General features: G+C 39.8%; 1 protein-coding gene across 1 annotated transcript in view; it reads left to right on the top strand.

Annotated features, from left to right (window-relative positions):
- Nucleotides 1-24034, top strand: part of LOC124880296 (PC-esterase domain-containing protein 1B-like) — a 58375-nt gene that overhangs the window by 3176 nt on the left and 31165 nt on the right. Inside the window, exons 3-6 of the mRNA XM_047385344.1 lie at nucleotides 11888-11968; nucleotides 21749-21992; nucleotides 22300-22380; nucleotides 22504-22587. Of these exons, the coding sequence (XP_047241300.1) occupies nucleotides 11888-11968; nucleotides 21749-21992; nucleotides 22300-22380; nucleotides 22504-22587 (490 nt within the window). The remainder of the gene's footprint in view (nucleotides 1-11887; nucleotides 11969-21748; nucleotides 21993-22299; nucleotides 22381-22503; nucleotides 22588-24034) is intronic.

Genomic DNA, 24034 nt, shown 5'->3' with positions numbered 1-24034 from the left:
AGATGCATGGTCATTAATGTCACCTATTTTTGGGGGGACAGAAACAATGTCTTTTACTATTTACAGACAGTTTTTTCTATCCTGATAGCAGTAGTTATATCTGGTAGGATGACAGATAAACCTGAAATGGTGAAAGCTTGATGTTGAGTGTTGTATCTTTGCCAGTCATTTTAAAGTGATACAGTTCCAATGGAAGAAGTGGTAGAAAATGACTGTCTGACTGGCAGCACCTACGTTTCCTGTGGGTCTTACTTCTTTCTATGTAAAAAAAAAAAAAGATGAACATAAAAACGGAGAGAACAAACAACTAAAGCCTCTCTTCTGGTTAAACTTAAACCTGGGGACACATTACATGAGTTTTTGCCCAATTTTTTTTACCCCCCATGATTAAAAAAAACTGGACAAAATACAAGCCATCAACTAATTACAATCATGTAGTGATGAAAAAGACAAGCGAGAACCACACAGAGTAAAATACAGAAAATAATGAAGGGGCTTATTAAAATATTTTAGAACATTTTCTTGAACATAATGGTAAATTGCTCTTTAATTAACAGTAGTTTATAAAATTAAGTAGTTTAGTTGGGGCTTAATTAAATAAATTAAGATTTCTGATTAAAATGTTTTCCTTTTTGCTTACGCAGTCAAGTGCAAACATGTTGTCTTTTGAGATAGAATGACCATTTTTAGAATAAAGCAAACAGTGAAGGGTACTTCAAAACCCACAAACAAACTCACATGATGAAAAGTTCCAAAATCGATAAGTATACTAAAGACTACAGTCAACACCATCCAAATTAGTCGTTGTGGATGAACTCGAAGTATTTTAAGTGATATTGCTTTCATTTTATGTGGGAGTGGAACAGAGGTATAGTCTATCTGAATGGAGAATGTCTATTACCGCCACCTACTGGTTTGTTTCTTCCTGGAAACTCACCTTGTGAGCTTGATCCAGTTGGTCTGACAAATCCTATAGTTGGTGATCTCTCAGCAGGTGCAGTTAAATGTTTGATCTGCAGTCTTTCAGTTGTGAAACAAGAATCTAAATGTATTAATATTTAAAAATGTAATCATTTAGTTGTTTTGTCACCTAATTAGCACTAAATAAAAATCCAAATATTCAGAATACTCAGGCCTGATCAGGAGTAAGACATTTATGAGCTCTTTGAGAACAATTATTTTATTTTTAACCTGATAATAGCTTTTCTTTTAACTAAGATTAAATACAGTCCAGCAAACATTTAGATGCTAAAGGCTATAAGGTCCAAAAACGGTTCACAACATTTTCAGGGGGGAAACATGACAATGAATTTAGCATGTCATTCAAAGCTTCCAATTCCACTTTTAAAGAAGTGAAACAGAAGTGAAATGAAAAAGATGAAACCCCTAAGGTTCCTAAACCAGACACCCTCCTTTCCACAGTTGCACCTTCGTTTCCATGAACACCACAAACGCTGATTGGTTGATTTTCAGTAGAGGATCGCGTCTCGCCGGGTGGTTTTACCTTATAAGTGCTTTACAATGGCCTCAAAGGCAGATGTTTTGTTGTTGGCTGAAAAGACCCACATGTGTCCATGCACATTCTCCCACTGTTAGATAACAGAGATTCGTAGCTTCATTTTATTCTTAAGGGTATTGTTCCAGTCACATTGCCGAGTCACAGTACCAGTTTGCGCGAATCACTTCACCACGGTCTGCTTTGAGAACTCACATGAGTACATGTCAGGATTTGTAGGAAGACTTAGACTGAAGAAAAAATCAGTCCCTACTGTTGATGGCAAATCTGCAGATGACAGAAATGTAAGCACTTATTATTATGTCCTATAAGTTTCAGTTTCACATGTACGAAGTGCTGGTTGGGGGCATGGCCAGATACAGCTAATTTGCATAAACGTGACAGAGCGTTAAAACAGCTCATTCTGAAAGGAGCTCAAATCGGGGAAACTGACGAGGTGAAATCTCATTACCTAAGAATCATTTTGTGCAAAAAGTTTCATTAAAACCTTAAACATGTTTTGTACAGCCCTTAGACCTATCCCAAATGTTCAAAGGGAAGTATAATAGGTCACCTTTACACTCACCTGCAGGTTTTTAGGTGTACTTTACCCATTTGCGGCAGCAATACAATATCAGTCAAAGTGTGGCACTAAACACACAGCAGACAAAGAAAACAATGTCCTTATCAAGAGGACGAGAAGAAAAATATCACTGAAGCTCATTTTACAAAAAATACAGGGAAGAAAAAACTGCTGTTTTCCTAGTGTGGATAATATCTCTCAAGAACAAGGATACACAAGTTTCATCCTGTTGAGAAATTGTTCTTTTTTGCTCTTTAATTCTTCCCTCTAAGTAAACGGTGTTAAACCAGCACATTACTGCCCAGTATGAGGCTGTAGTGAAAACTGTAGACATCTCTGAGTGGGATGTGGTTTTACAGTTTAGTTTTTAAATAATATGAGAACGGGTGCATGCTTATCCACAAGGATAAAAAGGTTTGCATACATGGACGTGGACATTCATGTCAAGCACTTTATGCAACAGGAGCTGTAAAGATGCTTCTGGGAGTAGAGGGGGCTGCTAATGATCTTTGTTTTAATGATCCAGGCTCTTCTGTCGGCTTCAGTGTATCTGCTGTTCCACACACTGCTCTCTCTCAAAAGCTGTTCAACAAAACAAGCTGTTCAATTACTTTTCAGCCTGTTTTGTCAGGGGGTTTCAGGAAATGAGGTCTCTGTTGGTGACAGGTCTGGTGAGGTCAGTCTAAATTATGGTGCCCAGAAATCCATATCAATAAATATTCTCTACTTGTTCTCCACTGATCCACTGGTTGGAGATTTGGTGTAGTTCTTCCCAAAATGTAGGATGAGCTTGTGAGGTTATAAGGATGATGATGTGTAATGAACATGGTAATGCCACTTTTAGAACTTCATTACTGTAATCAAAATCATTTAGACTAATCTAAATGTCACCACTGCCAGATCATCAGCAAAATGTGATGATGGTGAGGCTTACCAAGAGCCAGCGCTTCTAAGGGAAACTAATGGTCTTTTACTGCTCTTTCACTATAAACGACATTTGCAAATACTTGGATTAGTCTTTAGGTCACATCAGTAAATGAACAAAGTGTAAAATATTCTACATTTGATAATGAATTCAATTTAATTTGCATAACTTTGAAATTCTGTCCACCTTTTCCACATTGCAGGAATCATTGGATTCTAATAAATTTTTTTAGATTTGCCTGAAGTGTAGACCTTTTTAAATATCCAGAAATTGACAATCAAGTGACAATAACTTTATAAAGGTGCAAGTCTCTTTTTACTCACATGGCAGCCAAACATATTGTACTTTAGCTGCTGTGATAGCTTTAATCATCCCTCCTTGTTGCGTCATCCACAATTGTTGCTCTATGTCTGCCGCTATGGCAACCAAGGGAGAACAAAAAAGAAACAGCCTTTATGATCTGCAAAAAAAGTTTTTTTGCGGTTAAATGTACAGCAGTGGAAAGAATAAATAAATTATATAAACCTTTAGTTTTTCATTGAACCTCAATCTTCTTTTTTTCGGAGGTAAGACAACCTCTTCAGGCACTTGAACCAACTGAACTATCTTTTTGTTTCATCTAGGCATTTAATGTATTGCTGTGAACCATTTGAGTCTCCTTCACTTCCTCTAAAATTGTAAGAAGTTTATAGGACTCTGCTTTATAAATTGGGCTGGCCCAACTCTGGGCAGCGCAGGCTGGAGACCACCGTGGCAGTGGGGATGGTGACCTGGCAAATCATTTTCCTTGGTGCTTGCTTCAGGAATTGATCTGGAACTCCATATTTTGTATAACACTCACTGGAACTGTACCCCCATGACCTTTGACACATTTTTAAAAATGCTCTACCTGGAGTGTCACAAATAAAAGAATCTGGAAGTGGTACATTGTAGTGTTTTCCCTTTAAAACAAACCTTATGTGATTGCTTTTACTTCAATAAAATGATGCATGTAGTTGATTACTCAATTAAGTTGAATACACCTACAGTAAACGTGATTACATTTGCTTCAAATATGAGCAGGTTCATCAACATTTACATAGACCCTTAATGTATCAGTTTTCAGACTATTGTACTTTCAAGTTGAAAATGATGGATGAACTTCCCTGCTCCATCTGTTTTTTTCTCACAGGATCATTTGTTAAATTAAGATCTATCTCTAAAAATATACTTAATAGCTGTCCACAACCTGAGATGTCCTCTACATCTTCAGTCTACTGCGCTGCATGTTCCAGTCTTCTCTGGAAGATTCAAAGCCTCCAAGGCAAGACTTGTTAAATGCTGGTGCACTGTTTCTTTGGTTCTCCTCTTCCTTGTCTGTGAATTACCAGAAAGTCAATACATTTCACTAAAATACACAGATGTTCAATAATGGTCATAAGCCATTTTCACAAGAATTGCATATACATTCTATGTATGAACAGCAAATGAGAAAAAAGTCTGCAACCAACAAACCAAACCTAGTTCATTTTCAGCAGACTGAAATCAACATAACTGAAAAGTTTTCTAGCACCAAAAAGCCTAAACTGAAGATGAATTTCTAAAGAAACCATATAACAATTCCACCTTCCGTGTCCATCATACTACTGCATTTTTTTTAAACTGGGACAATCATCTGAGTGAGGGCAGTACAGCATCTGTGCCTCCAAACAAGAATCATTGATCTGAAATAAAAGAAACACTGTTCTAAACTAAATAAAAGGCAAATTTGCCCAAACACCATATACTACATATGCAGTGGTATCACAGATCCACTGAAGTTTTCATTAAAAAATACCTAAATTACTTGCATGACAAATTCTCTTGTCTTCTGTTGTTTTTGCAGAGAAGGTACATAAAGGTGTAAATGGGCCAAAAAATTTAAGGGAAAGAGAAAAACAGGGAGATTTCCTGCAAATACCATATAACATTGCAATATGAATCATAAACTCAGCATTCAGTTTCTAAGTTCTAAATCTAAATTCCGATTGTAATTGGCAGCAAAACATTATGTATGTTGCAAATCTTATTTTATCTATAAAAAGTTACAAGTAAATTATTTTATTCAGTTTTTACTGTGTAATAGCTAGTTATCCCTGAGGTTGATTTATGTGAGGCATTATCAAGCATCTAGTAATTTCAGTTCGTACAACGTACACCAGAAGGCACCATCTCAGCTTTAGCCCGGCGGTCCTAGTCAAAACACACACATCTAACGTATAAACCCTTTAAAAGAAAAAACTATGCAAGGCTGTAGTCTGTTATCTGACGCACTGCACCGCTATGCGTGAATTACTTGCCCCAGCATGTTTCTAACTTAACAGAATACTGATCTTTTCTGCAATTAGTAGAGACTCTGTTGAAACTACTTTGCGTCAACCATGATTAGTTGCAGCATACGATCATTTTGGTCTTGGTGTCTGAGTGAAATGAAAAAGATTTTTGCGCTTCAACTCTTTTTCTACTTTAATATATTCAACAGACCCTGACTCAAGAATGCACATTCACACAGACTGCAGTGTGTCGAGTCATTTTTACAGCCAAATGATGTGCTGCCTTGATAAAAATGGTCGACTGATTGAAGATGGTTAAATGGGAGAAAACACTGACGCACACATGACTCAATCAGGGTAAAAGTGAGAAACAGTTGGAAAGAGTTATGCTTCTAACATGCTGCAGTTTTTGTCCAAAAACATGTTTTGTTTTTTGTTTTTAGCACAAAAACACAAAATATGTAATATCTTCCAAAAATAAACATCAAAGTGGAATATTTTGGATGTGACTGTTACAGCCTTGACTTGGTCAAACATTTACAACAAGATTGATTGATTGATTGATGCATTATTGTTTTGGAGCAATGAACGTTTAATTAAAAAAAACCTACCACACATATTAAGCTTTTTATTTTTCCTTATTGGGATTTTTGCCATGCATTCACAGCATAAATTGCACATTATTGTAAGTTGCATTTAGCATGCATGTGCTACAACACATGGTTCCAGAAAGATCTGGAAGGTCCTGGCTATGGTTCCTGAAGTGCAATATTAGCTGCAAGATGTCCTCATTGAAAAAAAAAAAAAAATACCAAATGCAGTCTCAGGGCTGTTGATTCTGGCAAGTGAGAGTTGGTCCCAGAGTCAAGATAGGAGGAGGAAAGGATGGCAGGGCCTCTTCATTTGTTGAAGACCGCAGGATTTCCTCTTTTTTATCTCCATGGAAATCTCCCATCCTCCATTGCCTCTTCCTCCTTCTCCTCCTCCTCCTCTGAGTTGCAGGGTTCCCCTGTGCCGGGCAGCCATTGCTCCTCTGATCCCTCCTGCCCCTCAGATGAATTCTTACTGTTGCTAATATCTTCCTCAGAAAACCCCCCTTCCTCTCCTCAGACTGCAAGGCTGCTGCAATAGCCTCCTCTGGAGTTAGTCTTCTCCTCATGTCTGTCTCTTGGAGAAATGACTAACAAACTGCAGGCTGCAAACTATTCTCACAGAAGATGCACCTGCATAAATATGCTATGCCACACATCCAATAGGAGAGAGGAGTCTCTCTCTTGTTAAACTTTGCTATTGATTCTTAAAATTGCACAAACAGACGAAACATTTTCTAAACCACATTCAGACCACTCCTTTGTATCTTTCTCAACACCCCAGACTATTTTTGATGTCAATATTTTTTCTCATGCGTTTTGAAAGGTAAGAGAACCATGTCCCCCATTAAACTATATATGATGAAGTGATGGTGCCTGTGGTTAATTAAATGTGTTATCAAACCTAAAGCCAGTTTTCCATGTATTTTGCAGGTACATGCTTAGATTATGTTGCTGTTCATACGAAAGGTATTAAAAAATGCCAGGATTACAGTGCATCAAAAATGTGTGGTTATAATGGGCAATGGGTCTAAATCTGTACCAAAGTTAAAAAGTGTACGCAAAATACAGGGGTTGGACAATGTAACTGAAACACCTGGTTTTAGACCACAATAATTTATTAGTATGGTGTAGGGCCTCCTTTTGCGGCCAATACAGCATCAATTCATCTTGGGAATGACATATACAAGTCCTGCACAGTGGTCAGAGGGATTTTAAGCCATTCTTCTTGCAGGATAGTGGATAGGTCACTACGTGATACTGGTGGAGGAAAACGTTTCCTGACTCGCTCCTCCAAAACACCCCAAAGTGGCTCAATAATATTTAGATCTGGTGACTGTGCAGGCCATGGGAGATGTTCAACTTCACTTTCATGTTCATCAAACCAATCTTTCACCAGTCTTGCTGTGTGTATTGGTGCATTGTCATCCTGATGCACGGCACCGCCTTCAGGATACAATGTTTGAACCATTGGATGCACATGGTCCTCAAGAATGGTTCGGTAGTCCTTGGCAGTGATGCCCCCATCTAGCACAAGTATTGGGCCAAGAGAATGCCATGATATGGCAGCCCAAACCATCACTGATCCACCGCCATGCTTCACTCTGGGCATGCAACAGTCTGGGTGGTACGCTTCTTTGGGGCTTCTCCACACCGTAACTCTCCCAGATGAGAAGAAAACAGTAAAGGTGGACTCATCAGAGAACAATACATGTTTCACATTGTCCACAGCCCAAGATTTGTGCTCCTTGCACCATTGAAACCAACGTTTGGCATTGGCATGAGTGACCAAAGGTTTGGCTATAGCAGCCCGGCTGTGTGTATTGACCCTGTGGAGCTCTTGACGGACAGTTCTGGTGGAAACAGGAGAGTTGAGGTGCACATTTAATTCTGCCGTGATTTGGGCAGCTGTGGTTTTATGTTTTTTGGATACAGACAGCTTCCTCTTGCGTCCACAGTTAATCCTGTTGGATGTGGTTCGTCCTTCTAATTGAACCTTCACACTGCTCTTACTGGTGCAATGTGCAATCAATGAAGACTGGCTACCAGGCTGGTCCAATTTAGCCATGAAACCTCCCACACTAAATTGACAGGTGTTTCATTTTCATTGTCCAACCCCTGTATATGGCTCTTATTCTACATACCTCACAATAAAAAGGATAAAGAAATTTTTTAAATAAAAAGCAAATCCTGGCCAAGTTTCATAGAATTGACGATTAAGCTGAATGAAATACTCAGAATACAAGACAAGAAAACATAAGGAGAGTGTGCACGTTTGTGACACCTACAGTATATGCCTCAAGGGTTAACATAGTGTTTTTGCCACCTGCACCTGCAAGGTCTTTGCATGATACTGCTTAGTGGCATGGATAATGGTTGGAGAAGTTGCTAAACATTTATATTTACAGTAGAAAACAATTGGCCTCTGTTGTCCTCGATTTTCTTAGTGCCCATGAAAAAGACTGGTACAATAGAAATCTTTTTCTTTTTAAAAAATGTTTACTTACCCTGATTATTATACAGTAGGTAAATTTATGTGACAGGCCATGGCAAAACCAGGAACAAGTCTATCTGGGGTCATTTTGAGTTAATTACAGATCCTGAAAGACTGGAGTCTGGGGTTTCCAATAATGTCAAACTTTTGGAAATCAAAAAAGAATTGAAAAAGATATGGCCATTTGAATGTTGGCACTCTCCAAAGTACTTTAAGGAGAAAACAGGTTTCAAAATTTCATTAGAATCACCCTGGAAGCTGGATGGTAACAAAAGCTGTTAATTTGAATAACTTTGTATAGCTTGCTGCAACACCTCCCCCAACAACTTTAGTCAACAGAAGCTCCAATGACTTCACTGTCATTGAACTCACAGCAATATTTTTCTATGTAAAAATAATTTACAGCACTGCATTTGTGTGCATTTAAAAACATCTTTCAACTTTCCAAACAATTACAACACCAAATTTTATGGTAACACACACAAGAAAGTAAAGTGAAAAACGTAACTTATCAATGCAACTTGGTCTGAAATTAACGTGTTTATTCGTTGTTATTACTCCTCTTTTTAATTACGCTTTATGGTTCTTAAAGGAACTATTTATATAAAGTGTTTTATGGGCCATTTTACAATACAAAGAAATCCAACCAGTCTTCCAGGTTGCAGCAGTCGATCACTTGATAGGTGGGACAATAAGACTGCAGTTTGGGGGTTGGTGATCAATGTGTGTGTCTGATCAGAATGCAGGTATGACTAGAGCTATGGGTCAGTAGTTTACACCTTTAGAATAGGTGTTTCTGAACAGTGGAAACAAAGGAAATATTTCTCTCAGCTTTTAATATTTGACTGCTCAGGTTTATGTGAACTTGTGCACTTCGCTGAAAATACATGATTTATTTTCTATATGACGCATCATAATAGTTTTGTTTTTTTTAAGTTGTCAAACTCCCCCCGTGAGAAACTGAAAGTTATTCTTGTAGACTTCAATGCCTCCGATCAAATACATTGTCCTGGCATGTTTTCTTTCCGTTGGTGTCTTCTTGCTGGATGTTGTCATCGCTGAGTTTCTACTGTACGCCGGTTTGCTTCAAGATGTCCGATGATTGTCATGTCCTGCCACTCCCTTTCTGCTGCTAAAGAATCCATCCGTATGTTGTACATGAGCTCTGGAGAAAGTTTGCGGCTACAGGACTGTGTCCCGAGTGAAGAATTCTCCTTTCTTCTCCCATAGCATTTACAATGAAAGTTACGAATCTTCTCCATTTTGTTGTCTCTGTCTTCTTCAAATGTTGTGATGGCAATAGCTTCTAATATCTTACGTTCTAGCTCCTCTGCCGCCAGTCTTGGGTTAATGTCAGCTGGAACCCAGGAATGTTCTCCAAAGTTATGCAGTCGCTATCATCAATTTCTTCTGCTTCATCTCCTTCTGATTCAGAATCTGAAGAGAGTACGGCGTTATCATCGGTCCTTGTCAACAAGTTCTCCCACAGCAAAGCCCTATAACAGCAATGGTCAGTTCTTGGACCATGCGTCTAACTTGGTTCATCTTGAAAAAACACATTCTTTTTCAAATAGCAGATGCTTTAAGTAGCCATGTGCTTACTTCAAGCATGCAGCTTATTGGCCGACACGCATAACAATAGCCAGCGCGGAACCAAACAAAGCCACTATATAAATGAGCTGTGGGTTTTCCCTCGACTGATATGCAGATGTGGGCCGGCTGGGTTTTACACTGAAAACAGGCAGAGTTTAAACACAACATGTACTGTTTTAAAACCTCCGAAACTGTCATTTAGAGCACTAAGTGGTTACTTCATAACATCATAACATTTTGCAATAAAACGAAGATCATTTTTTTCTCAGAAATGGATGGTGTCTCCCCTTTTTCTCCGTTTGCGCTCTGCTGACTTGTTCCTACTTTTCTCATGGATCGTCACATATTCAAATAGACAAGCAAATATTTACACTTAAGAAACATCAGGTTCGGATTCAAATGTTTTTATTTGAATGATGTATGTAGTGGGGTTGATCGGGAGGGTAGGGGTTCACAAAAATGTGCATTGCCATAATACATTTTTGCAGTTTTGTGGGACTGAGTGTATTTCCCTATCCCCACACCAAACGTACACCTGTAGCCATTGAAGTGATTATAACACTGGAATTCATTGATTTGGTGGAGTGACCCATAATTTTTGGCAATTTAGTGTATGTTGCCCATTTCAACCTTTTTTTAATCCACTTAACAAACCATTGTGGGCTTAAATGTGTACCCCATTTTTTACTCGTACTGTTATTATGCACTTAAAGCCTAGCTAGAACTAACAGCTAAGTTATCATGTTAGTTTGTTGATAATAGCTTCATATATTACAAGAATCAACCAAAGAGTATAATTACTCCCAGTCCATTCATGTTGGATTTGTAGTCATAAAGGACAGTGTTTAGGAGCCTGGTGAAATAACTTCTATTTGTTTACATTGACATGTATCCGTAATAAGGGTAAATTAAAATAACAATGACGTCTCTAATATGATATCATAAAGATATCACAGAAGAAAAAATTATCCTCAAAACATCTACAAAATGCACCTCATCTTTAATAACTGTTGTTAAGAGATCTCCTTCCTTAAGCAAAATGAACTTCTTTTTGCATGGCTTCTTCAAATTCCTTCCATGCTCTAGTTTTCTTCCACAAGTGCCAAAGCTGAAACCCTCTAAGCCCCTCGGTACCTTCAGTGTAAGCAAGAGTACAAAGGAAAGCACAAGAAAACTCATGCTCAACCATAGATTGCCAAAAGATAAACGTTTTAATGACAAAACCCAACTAACTGAATAAGTTCTCTTGTACTGCCGTTTTAAATAGTTGATCATTAACCTTTACTGAGGTGGTACCTTATCACTGTGGTTCTCAAACTTTTCATCAAGTGTGCTGAGACGCTTAATTCTGCTCGTTTCTTGTGTCGGTGTACTTTTAAAGTTTTATTGCCAGAGATGCTAAAGAAAAGGAACCCAACGTTTTTAATTTGTCCACTGATATGCAAACCTCAGATAAGTTGTAAAACGTTTTATTAAACTAAACTATTCTTGGAGATTGTTTAATGATGAGAGCATTTTTCCAAATGATCTTAAACGCTTGCCCAAAGTCACTCCCAGCTACTTAAATCCATTCTACTACAAGGACAAGGTCAGAATGTTAATAACTTTATTCCCTGCAGACCAAGACAAGTCAAATTTAGCAGAGCATTCTGGACAAATAAATGGACATCTGTGGATACAGGCCAAGATTGGCTTTCTAAAAATACCCATCAACATAATGTTTTTGCAAAAGTCATAGCATATATTGGGCAAGTTCTCATTGGCTTTGCACTTTAGTTTTCAACCTGCATACTGTTAACCTTAACATAAGACTTTCTTTGGACTTTCTGGTAAGAGTAAAATCTGCTATATTTACTGAATGAAACAATTAAAAATATTTTCAACTTGAACGTTGTCTTTTTTTCTTTTTGACCCAGGGCGAGTTTTCCTTTGAGAAGGACTTGCTAGTGGAAGGAGGTTGCTTGGGTCCAATGACAAATGGGACAGAGTACAAAGAGGTTAGACAATACACTTCCAGCCACCACTTGCTGAGATATTACTTCCTGACACGTATCTACTCACCATACATGGAGAGCATTTTGGAGGACTTTCAGCAAGGACTTATGCCAGATGTTGTCATAATCAGTTCCTGTGTCTGGGACCTCACCAGGTAACATGATTATTTTAGTCTAATTTATCTGTGTTAGTCCTTTGTAACATGGTTCATTTACACCTTGAAACACGTGACTGTAACATATTACATATTGCCTCATTGGTAGCGACACCAACTCAAATGGCTCACGGGATGGTTGGTTAGGTATAAAGGTAAATCTGGGACAAAATGATTTGTGGATTATAACTGTGATGTCACAGAGTGAAATGCTATAGGGCCTTTGTAATTTTAGACTTTTTTTCTTTTACAATTACAAAACAACAGTAATTTGTATGACTGTACACCAGGGGGCGCTGCCTGCTTCAGACTCGGTAAGTATGCACCAACTATAAACACAAATACCGCCATATGGGCAATGGGCACTCAGCTGAACGTCAGCCATTCGGCGCATATAACATTGACGAAATGTTCCAATAGCTTCTTAAGAGGCAGAAATTAAAGCATTTTGGTGACAACGGCGAGGACTCTCAGAACCTTCATAAAGAGGATGATCGTAATTTGAACAGATTAATATAAATGTTCTCCCTGTGATCAATACACCTGCTAGAAACGTGGACAGTCATTTTGTTGGTGCTATCACTGAGCTTGAAATGACCTGAATACCACAAAGGTCTAAATTTCTGCTTTATTTATGTTTTTCGGGTGTGTAATATGTGACATAACATGTTCTGTTACTTCTATCCCTTCACTTCCCCCTTGACGATCACCTTACAATAAATGCAAATTACTACTAAGGTTTAGATTTTACGTTGACTCAAATATTGCTGGCAAAAAGGATTTTTAGATCCACAAGCAGCAGTTTGCTACAAAACTATGAGAAGCCATGTCAGAGGGGATTAAGGCAATCGCTGATTAGACCGGGAATATCTGAAAATTCAAGTTATTTTATTCGGGTGTATTTTTGTTACATTTCATTAAGTATTTTGAAGCGCTATTTAATCAGCTTACAAACCATTACAATCAAATACTCCTATATTGTAAATTTTGAAAGGAACAAAAAATATTACTGTCATTTGTTGTCATAATAGTTGGATGAAAGCATAACAAGAGCATTTTAGTACGTTATTAAAGTCTTGCAATAACATTACTTACATTAGACATGACAATAGTGTAACTGCTGGACAGAATCCCTCTCTGACTCCCAAAATCTTCAGCAAAGATTGATAAAGGGGCATCTGCTGAAGCCATGGTGACGAAAACCTTTCCTGAAATCCTGAAGAGCTTCATTCATTTTTATCATTTAGCTGCCCAGTAAAATGACAGGTTATTGAAATCCTTCATAATTCCTTCCCTATAAAACAAATTTCCACCATTTAGTTCTAAATCACATCAACTGCCCAGTTTCGTGAAGCAAGGAACACAAAATCAGTACTATTGTCCATTTTGGTGAGGAGGTGATGAGGAGTGTGGTGAAACTTGTGTTAGTTTGTTTGCTGCTATCAAGACATCTTTAATGTAGAAGCTTTTCCTTATGTTGTCATCATTCACCCAGATCCTCCACTCCTCGGTACTACTCTGGATGGAATTGTAGTTTGCCAGAATGAAGGAAAGGCAAATGACAAACAAATATGGGGTCAGTTGATAGACTTAAGAAAATATTTAAGAGTAATGTGGTTTCGAAGAGACAAAGAACTTTTAAAAAATGTGTAAGAAGAGAAAGAACAGCAAAAAAGGAGACAAATTATCAATCAATAATTACCATCATTACATTGGTCAAAGAAGTTGGTAAGAAGTATAGACAGAGGGACAATGAGTATGACAGATTAGAAAACGTGCTAACCTTAGTGTGGTAATTTGATTGATTTATTCATCAGACAGTAGTCAAGCAGCCAAGGGCCGGAGGGGGTCTGGTTTGGGGACCAGTGGATTTCGTCTCTTCTTTTTGCGGATGACGTGGTCCTGCTGGCCCCCTCTAGCCAAGACCTACAGCATGCGCTGTGGCAGTTCGCAGCCGAGTGTGAAGCGGCTGGGATGAGGATCAGCTCCTCCAAGTCCGAGGCCATGGTACTCGACCGGAAAAGGGTGGCTTGTCCTCTTCAGGTTGGAGGGGAGTTCCTGCCTCAAGTGGAGGAGTTTAAGTATCTCGGGGTCTTGTTCACGAGTGAGGGAAGAATGGAGCGGGAGATCGACAGACGGATCGGTGCAGCTGCCACAGTAATGGTGGCGCTGTGCCGGTCCATTGTGGTGAAGAGAGAGCTGAGCCGAAAAGCAAAGCTCTCAATTTACTGGTCGGTCTACGTTCCTACCCTCACCTATGTCCATGAACTTTGGGTCATGACCGAAAGAACGAGATCACGGATACAAGCGGCTGAAATGAGCTTCCTCCGTAGGGTGGCCGGGCACTCCCTTAGAGATAGGGTGAGGAGCTCGGCCATCCGGGAGGGGCTCGGAGTAGAGCCGCTGCTCCTCCACATCGAGAGGAGCCAGTTGAGGTGGCTCGGGCATCTATACCGGATGCCTCCTGGACGCCTTCCTCGGCAGGTGTTCCAGGCACGTCCCACCGGGAGGAGGCCCAGGGGACGGCCCAGGACACGCTGGAGGGACTATGTCTCTCGGCTGGCCTGGGAACGCCTTGGGCTCCCCCTGGAGGAACTGGAGGAGGTGTCTGGAGAGAGGGACGTCTGGGCGTCTCTGCTGAGTCTGCTGCCCCCGCGACCCGGTCCTGGATAAGCGGAAGACGACGAACGAACAGTAGTCAGTATTAACCCTAGCACACACAAAAACTGTTTGTACTGTTGAACTGATTCTGAACCAGACTTAGGATAAGACTTGGGCTTTTTTCCCCTTGGCTGCCTAGCAAACCATGTGATATTTACCTAAAAGGTGGACAGTTACAGGGGTTGGACGATGAAACTGAAACACCTGTCATTTTAGTGTGGGAGGTTTCATGGCTGAATTGGACCAGCCTGGTAGCCAGTCTTCATTGATTGCACATTGCACCAGTAAGAGCAGAGTGTGAAGGTTCAATTAGCAGGGTAAGAGCACAATTTTGCTCAAAATATTGAAATGCACACAACATTATGGGTGACATACCAGAGTTCAAAAGAGGACAAATTGTTGGAGCACGTTTTGCTGGCGCATCTGTGACCAAGACAGCAAGTCTTTGTGATGTATCAAGAGCCACGGTATCCAGGGTAATGTCAGCATACCACCAAGAAGGACGAACCACATCCAACAGGATTAACTGTGGACGCAAGAGGAAGCTGTCTGAAAGGGATGTTCGGGTGCTAACCCGGATTGTATCCAAAAAACATAAAACCACGGCTGCCCAAATCACGGCAGAAATAAATGTGCACCTCAACTCTCCTGTTTCCATCAGAACTGTCCGTCAGGAGCTCCACAGGGTCAATATACACGGCCGGGCTCTTATAGCCAAACCTTTGGTCAATCATGCCAATGCCAAACGTCGGTTTCAATGGTGCAAGGAGCGCAAATCTTGGGCTGTGGACAATGTCAAACATGTATTGTTCTCTGATGAGTCCACCTTTACTGTTTTCCCCACATCCGGTAGAGTTACGGTGTGGAGAAGCCCCAAAGAAGCGTACCACCCAGACTGTTGCATGCCCAGAGTGAAGCATGGCGGTGGATCAGTGATGGTTTGGGCTGCCATATCATGGCATTCTCTTGGCCCAATACTTGTGCTAGATGGGCGCGTCACTGCCAAGGACTACCGAACCATTCTTGAGGACCATGTGCATCCAATGGTTCAAACATTGTATCCTGAAGGCTGTGCCGTGTATCAGGATGATAATGCACCAATACACACAGCAAGACTGGTGAAAGATTGGTTTGATGAACATGAAAGTGAAGTTGAACATCTCCCATGGCCTGCACAGTCACCAGATCTAAATATTATTGAGCCACTTTGGGGTGTTTTGGAGGAGCGAGTCAGGAAACGTTTTCCTCCACCAGTATCACGTAGTGACCTGGCCACTATCCTGCAAGAAGAGTGGCTTAAAATCCCTCTGACCACAGTGCAGGACTTGTATATGTCATTCCCAAGACGGATTAATGCTGTATTGCCCGCAAAAGGAGGCCCTACAACATACTAATAAATTATTGTGGTCTAAAACCAGGTGTTTCCGTTTCATTGTCCAACCCCTGTATATATCCTTAGTAAATGGGATTTAAAAATTTGTTCATATGGTGGCAGAGTGTGCTAAAGCTGACTTAACATATACAATCTTACTGAACACAGTGAACATTGGTTATTTTTCACTTAAAATTTCCCCATACCTCTGAGGTGCTGTTGTTTATTATACTGGAATGTCAGTTTGATCTTGTTTTTTTCCATAATAACTTTTTGGGCTATCAGGCCTATAATGAAGTTTTTTGACCAAAAAGGTTTTCTTATTTTACATCACCTTTTAAAAGGTGACCATTGTTTAAGTAAGCAGAGTTGGTATAAATAATGTAATGAAACCCTGCAGAATTTCAACCTTAACGTGGTGGAGGGGTTTGAGTTCCTTTATGACCCTTGTGGCTGGGTTGTTCAGAGCTTCAGTCCATGGCAGGGTCTCCAGTGGCAACTTGGCCTCAGGGGATGGGTCAGGCAAAGAAATATATGAAGACTTTTCAGGATTGGCAGACCACAGAAATACCCCAGACTTCAACACTATAAATAAAATACGTGTGCAGTACTTACTGTACATTACACAATTGTTACATGGTACTGTTTTAATTCTAGCAGCCTGCTGCTTTTTGGTGTCCGTGTGTGTGTGTGTGTGTGTGTGTGTGTGTGTGTGTGTGTGTGTGTGTGTGTGTGTGTGTGTGTGCGTGTGTGTGTGTGTGTGTGTGTGTGTGTGTGTGTGTGTGTGTGTGTGTGTAAAACAAAACAATGCCCGCAAACTGGAATCAGAACTAATGATCTGAATGAGTGTCACTTATTAAACACAGTCCAAACCTTGACTAACCTGATGTGGTAAAGCAAAGCCAGGCCTTTTCCATAACATAAGACATGTGCTACCACTTCAATCTAAATGGAGTTTTGACAAAAATTCTATCTGGAAGACTCACCCCCCTCCTCTGCGCCGTCCAATACCTTCCCCGTGCGTCCCCGCTCCAGCTAATCAGCATCGAGTCCGCAATTTTTCTTCAGCCAATCACCGTTAAAGGCTCCGCTTTAAAAGATCTTCACTCATGAATTTCCTTGCTCTTCAAGCTGAGCCGCGACTCTCCTCCTCCCCATCTCCACCATCTGCTTCCTAGCTCCTCCCGAATTCCCTACCTCCTTAGACCTCCACTCCACCACCAGTCGGATCCCAGGGGGAAGACATCTCTAATTCTATTCATAAGTTGTTCATTCAAGCTCATGTCATTCTCAGCATTCATGTCATCCTCTTGGGTCTGAGCACCAAATAAATATATATTTATAAATAAACTCGTCTAATTGCCACCTATGTGTTTTTCTTTGTGAGTCTTACACGATTGAAATATAGCAATGAACATTTTAACAGCTGAAAGCTTTCTTTTTTGTAAATTTTATTTCCACACATTATTAATATTAATATTATTTTACGTAGTCCAATTTAACAGATAAACATAAAAAGACAGAATTGACAGAACTCTAAATCTCTTTATTTTGAACCATAAGTATGGCCTGCGAAGTAAACGTGAATACAGGGAGAACCTCATCAAGTTCTTTACTAAAATCAAAGAGATTGTTTGCCACAGTTGTCTCATTGTGTGGGTTCAGGCAATGCCTGTTGGCAAGAAGATCAATGGTGGATTCCTGGTTCCTGAAGTGAGTATCTATATCGGAGTGATTCTTAGCCCAGGTTCTTGTACTGATTTTATGATAAAACTAAATAGTTTTTTTTCTGAATTTGGATAAAAGTTTAAACTTCATTATTTCTTGCTGGTATAAATTATCTGCAGACAGATAATGAGAAACTCACCATGAACCTATAAAAAAAGTTTAAATCTATTCAGCAATTATGGAGCTCAGTTTTGTTCTCGTCTGATAATTGTACTATCTTACAAGCTCCCTCTGCAGTATTTTGATGTAGAATAGAATTGAATAGAACCGAGCAGAGACAGATTTTTGGTTTCTGCTCTGTTCTCTCAAACCCCCAGTCGGTTGTGGCCGCTCAAATTGAGTCTGGTTCTGCTGGAGGTTTCTTCCTGTTAAAAGGGAGTTTTTCCTCTCCGCTGTCGCTACATGCATGCTTAGTATGAGGGATTGCTGCAAAGTCAACGCCAGTGACTGTCCACTGTCGCTACATGCTCATCCAGGAGGGAATGCTGCAAGTTCCTGACTTGATGCAATCTGCTGGGTTTGCTTAGATAGAAAAACCATTAACCAACTTTAATAATAAACTGAATACGACTAGTTTAAATGGAGTTTAACAGGAATGTATGTACCCGACTTGATGATGTGTTGTGTGAATTGGCGCTATATATATAAAACTGAATTGAATTGGATAGAAAAAAATATATACTTTATTGTTCCCCCTGTGGGGAAATTCTGATGTACCAGCAGCAAAGTGAAAGGCAAATGGATGTTGTGATTAGGGTCCGGTTTATTGTTCAGGTGAACACCCAGGTACTTACAGGTCCTTCTCAAAATATTAGCATATTGTGATAAAGTTCATTATTTTCCATAATGTCATGATGAAAATTTAACATTCATATATTTTAGATTTATTGCACACTAACTGAAATATTTCAGGTCTTTTATTGTCTTAATACGGATGATTTTGGCATACAGCTCATGAAAACCCAAAATTCCTATCTCACAAAATTAGCATATTTCATCCGACCAATAAAAGAAAAGTGTTTTTAATATAAAAAACGTCAACCTTCAAATAATCATGTACAGTTATGCACTCAATACTTGGTCGGGAATCCTTTTGCAGAAATGACTGCTTCAATGCGGCGTGGCATGGAGGCAATCAGCCTGTGGCACTGCTGAGGTCTTATGGAGGCCCAGGATGCTTCGATAGCGGCCTTTAGCTCATCCAGAGTGTTGGGTCTTGAGTCTCTCAATGTTCTCTTCACAATATCCCACAGATTCTCTATGGGGTTCAGGTCAGGAGAGTTGGCAGGCCAATTGAGCACAGTGATACCATGGTCAGTAAACCATTTACCAGTGGTTTTGGTACTGTGAGCAGGTGCCAGGTCGTGCTGAAAAATGAAATCTTCATCTCCATAAAGCTTTTCAGCAGATGGAAGCATGAGGTGCTCCAAAATCTCCTGATAGCTAGCTGCATTGACCCTGCCCTTGATAAAACACAGTGGACCAACACCAGCAGCTGACACGGCACCCCAGACCATCACTGACTGTGGGTACTTGACACTGGACTTCTGGCATTTTGGCATTTCCTTCTCCCCAGTCTTCCTCCAGACTCTGGCACCTTGATTTCCGAATGACATGCAGAATTCGCTTTCATCCGAAAAAAGTACTTTGGACCACTGAGCAACAGTCCAGTGCTGCTTCTCTGTAGCCCAGGTCAGGCGCTTCTGCCGCTGTTTCTGGTTCAAAAGTGGCTTGACCTGGGGAATGCGGCAACTGTAGCCCATTTCCTGCACACGCCTGTGCACGGTGGCTCTGGATGTTTCTACTCCAGACTCAGTCCACTGCTTCCGCAGGTCCCCCAAGGTCTGGAATCGGCCCTTCTCCACAATCTTCCTCAGGGTCTGGTCACCTCTTCTCGTTGTGCAGCGTTTTCTGCCACACTTTTTCCTTCCCACAGACTTCCCACTGAGGTGCCTTGATACAGCACTCTGGGAACAGCCTATTCGTTCAGAAATGTCTTTCTGTGTCTTACCCTCTTACTTGAGGGTGTCAATAGTGGCCTTCTGGACAGCAGTCAGGTCGGCAGTCTTACCCATGATTGGGGTTTTGAGTGATGAACCAGGCTGGGAGTTTTAAAGGCCTCAGGAATCTTTTGCAGGTGTTTAGAGTTAACTCGTTGATTCAGATGATTAGGTTCATAGCTCGTTTAGAGACCCTTTTAATGATATGCTAATTTTGTGAGATAGGAATTTTGGGTTTTCATGAGCTGTATGCCAAAATCATCCGTATTAAGACAATAAAAGACCTGAAATATTTCAGTTAGTGTGCAATGAATCTAAAATATATGAATGTTAAATTTTCATCATTATATTAAGGAAAATAATGAACTTTATCACAATATGCTAATATTTTGAGAAGGACCTGTATAAGAGTCCACTATCTCAACGTTAGGTCCCTGGATGTCCTCCAGTGTGCACCTACAGAAATCCACCACGAGCTCCTTGGTTTTCCCCATGTGACCACTCTGTACCCTGAGTTGTCATCTGTGTCGAGGCTGACTATGGTAGAGACATCAGAGAACCTTTGCAAATGGCAACCTGGGAAGTTAATAAAGAAGTGTGCAGTGTAGAGGGTGAACAGGAACGGTGCCAGCACAGTTTCCTGCGGGGACTCTGTACTGCTGACCAGTCTGTCAGAGGCAGTCCCATGACCTCACACAATCTAGACCAGTTTGTATTCTGACAAACTTAAAATAGGCTGGAATATATGCCTTCTAAAGCAGTGGGTCGAATGATTTCACCCCATTACGTTGCATTGCGCTACCAGTGTTGTTCTTGGTGACCTTAATTCGATCTATACAACAGGACCCCTAATCCTTTTAATGATCATTTTCACTCAGAAATAAGGTTTTGCATAGTGCTGTAGACTGAGAGCACCTGATGCTCATTTTGTATTTTGAGTCTATTTCCTAATAACAGGCACCAGCAACTGTCCGCCTCTCACCAACCTTCTTGCCGATGGTCTTGTAGCTCATTCCAGCCTTGTAAAGATCAATTGTGTCCCTTAAATTTGTTGACAGCTCTTTGGTGTAGGCTCTGGTGGTCAAGATGTTAGAATAGAAGAGCTCGAACCTGTAAACAGGTTTGTTTGCAAGTTGCAATCAGGGGTATCTGTAATTAATAATTTAATTACAGTCTTTGTGAAAGATGATCACATAATCTGTGTTAGCCAGAATTCATGCTGAATTGTAGAGGAAACTCTTTTCACTCTTTATGTAAATATGTTTCTTCTGTATTTTCTGTTTCTCTCCATTCTAATTAATATATTATTATATTAATATATTATATTAGAATATATTATATTAATATAATATATTATATTATTATATTCAATAACAATTATTTATACTTCCACTTTCAACACTTTCAACCATCAAAAAGTTTAACGCATATTGAAAATTTAAGGACAAAATATTTTTATCTGCAAAAGAAATGCAGTCAGCTACCAGCAACAGTAAAAAGATGGGTAGTTTAGTTGAGTAAATGTAACATCATAGATAACAACAATAATGAAATGACAAGCTTATCGAAAGCAGTAAAAAAAGGTACTTAAGAGCAGTTTTTTGTATTTTATTGTAAGAAATTCTGACTCATCCACATGTTTGTCATCTATGCAAGTAAGCAAAGTGCTGATAAGTACAGGCATAATTGCATATTGACTACATACGGATACAGACTAATTACATACTTAATCATTTCTTTCAATTGGAAATCAAACAATTGTTTCCCCAAGATACCTTCTCTGAGGAGTGAGGCTTGTGTTGAATCAGCTCTATAAAAATGGAATGAATGTAACTGAATTATTTGTTTACCATATAATGCTCAACAGGTCAGCCACTTGGGTCCCACACTGTGTTACGACATCATTGAAGCCAACTTCTACAGTACAAAACTGGCAGATTTCAATGGCTTGGATGTTCTCGATCTGCACTTCTACTTCCGCCATAGCCTGCACCACCGCATGCCAGACCGGATCCACTGGGATGCGCTTGCCCACCGAAGGATCAGCAGCCTAATCCTGAAGCATGTTGCTGATGCGTGGGGCATAAAGCTATATGATAATCTGCAGCAAGGTCAGTAGTCAAACTGAATGATGTGATATGTTTCGATGTCCTAATTAGTATTTGTAAGAGTCTTATCACTTTGGAAAATTGTTGGTTCTATTCCACCTTCCTTACTTGCCACATGTCTGTTCTTGGGCCAGACCCTTAACCCTACCATTCTGTGTATCGGTGTGTGTGTGTTCATTTTATGAGAGAAAGTAAATGAATGTGAAAGAAGCTCTTGTATGTCAATGTGCATGTCAAATATCAGCTAACACAGTTGATGCATGAAGTAAATAAGGACATAAATTTAATGAAAAGTTTTTTTATGACTTAGTGTCTCAGCATCACAGAGATGGCTTGGCACAACGTCAAACTGCACCTCATTGGTTCTGCCCACAACCTCCTCCTCACTCAGGTTCGCAAACTACATCAAAGTTAGTCCATTCCAGTTTGATTTACATACTATTTATTTCAGTTGTATGAAATGTTATATACACAAGTTATGTACATAATATTTTCATGCAAATTTTCACCTCAGAACTTCTCCAGAGATATTGTGGTTATCACAACCGGCAGTGCAGCTTTACATTGGATGGGTTTCAGGTTCCTCCACCAATCCCAGGTGATGCAAAAGTTTTTCACTTTTTCATATCTAACAGATACATTTATTGCCTACACTTCCTTGCAAAAATATACACACGTATGATGCTTTCTCATAGTCTGTCACAAAATCACAAATTTCAATGTATTTTATTGAGATTGTATATAATAGAAACTACAACAATTTGAAGAGAATATATTTTGTTTTTATTTTCAAATGAAAATCTAAAAAGTGTGATGTTCATCTGTATTCAGTTCCCTGAGTAAATCCTTTTTGAACTAACAGCTGCATATCTTTAGGGGCATCCTCCAGCTTTGCTATTAGAGACTAAAATTTCTCTTTGCAAAATAGCTTAGCCTCAGTTATGTTCAGGGCTTCTGTGAACATCAAGCGCCTCCAACAAGTTTTCCTCCTGGGTTGTCCTGGATTTAGCTCTATACATCTTTCCATCAACTCTGACCTCCTTCTCTAAGTCCCTGCTGAAGAAAACAGCATGATCCTGCCATCACCATGTTTCACTGTGGGGATGGTGTGTTGTGGATGACATGCAGTGTTAGTTTTCGTCCATTCATAGCCTTTTACAGTTAGACCAAAAAGTTTAATTTTGTTCTGAATTGACAAGATCAACTTTATAACATATTTGTTTGGTCCGTACTGCGCTGTACTTTGGTATCACTTTAACAGGTTTAGCAGTTATACTTCTTACTGAATGTTTTAATTGTTTTATTTTTTCATTAAAAAAGATATTCTGTGAACAGTTAAACAGTTGAAGCACAGCAACTGTACAGATAGCACTGATGTAAACCAGCGACAGACTGGTTTTAACTTAGACACAGGAAATGATTGTATGGCAAAGTTATTGAAAGAAAATTTCAAAATGTTCCTCAAAGCCTCTCTTGCAGCTTTGTCAGGTCAGTAGGACTCACTAAGCAGTTGTCAAGGCCAGTTTTTGTTTAAGTCATGCATTATGAAAGCTAAATCTTTTTCTGTGCATGAGAGCATACATTTTGTTGTACAGTGCATTTTACACTGAAGGTACCGAGGGGCTTAGAGGGTTTCAGCTTTGGCACTTGTGGAAGAAAACTAGAGCATGGAAGGAATTTGAAGAAGCCATGCAAAAAGAAGTTCATTTGGCTTAAGGAAGGAGATCTTTTAACATCCTCAAGTGTTGAAAGAAGCACTTTAAGGATTTCTTTAATCTGACCACTATTTTCACAGCTGCTGAAGACTCGGGAGGCGAGTCCATTACCTTGACAGATGTTGCTGAAGTACTTAAAATGATTCCTGGCTGCAGGGCTCTGAGGGCAGACAGCACGAGGGCTCTACATGTGGGGAGGCTTCGTCTCACACTTTCTGCTGTTTCTGTTTACTATCCTTAAAGTTTTTCTTTTTAGACTAGTAAAGACACTGGAGTAATTAAACCTATCGAAAACAAAGTCATGCACCAGCTTTTCTCGGCCTTGTTTTG

The sequence above is a fragment of the Girardinichthys multiradiatus genome, chromosome 14 (genome assembly GCF_021462225.1).
Source record: "Girardinichthys multiradiatus isolate DD_20200921_A chromosome 14, DD_fGirMul_XY1, whole genome shotgun sequence".
NCBI lineage: Eukaryota > Metazoa > Chordata > Actinopteri > Cyprinodontiformes > Goodeidae > Girardinichthys > Girardinichthys multiradiatus.
The sequence above is the reverse complement of the archived record's forward strand: the minus strand, read 5'-3'. Positions and strand labels throughout refer to the sequence as shown.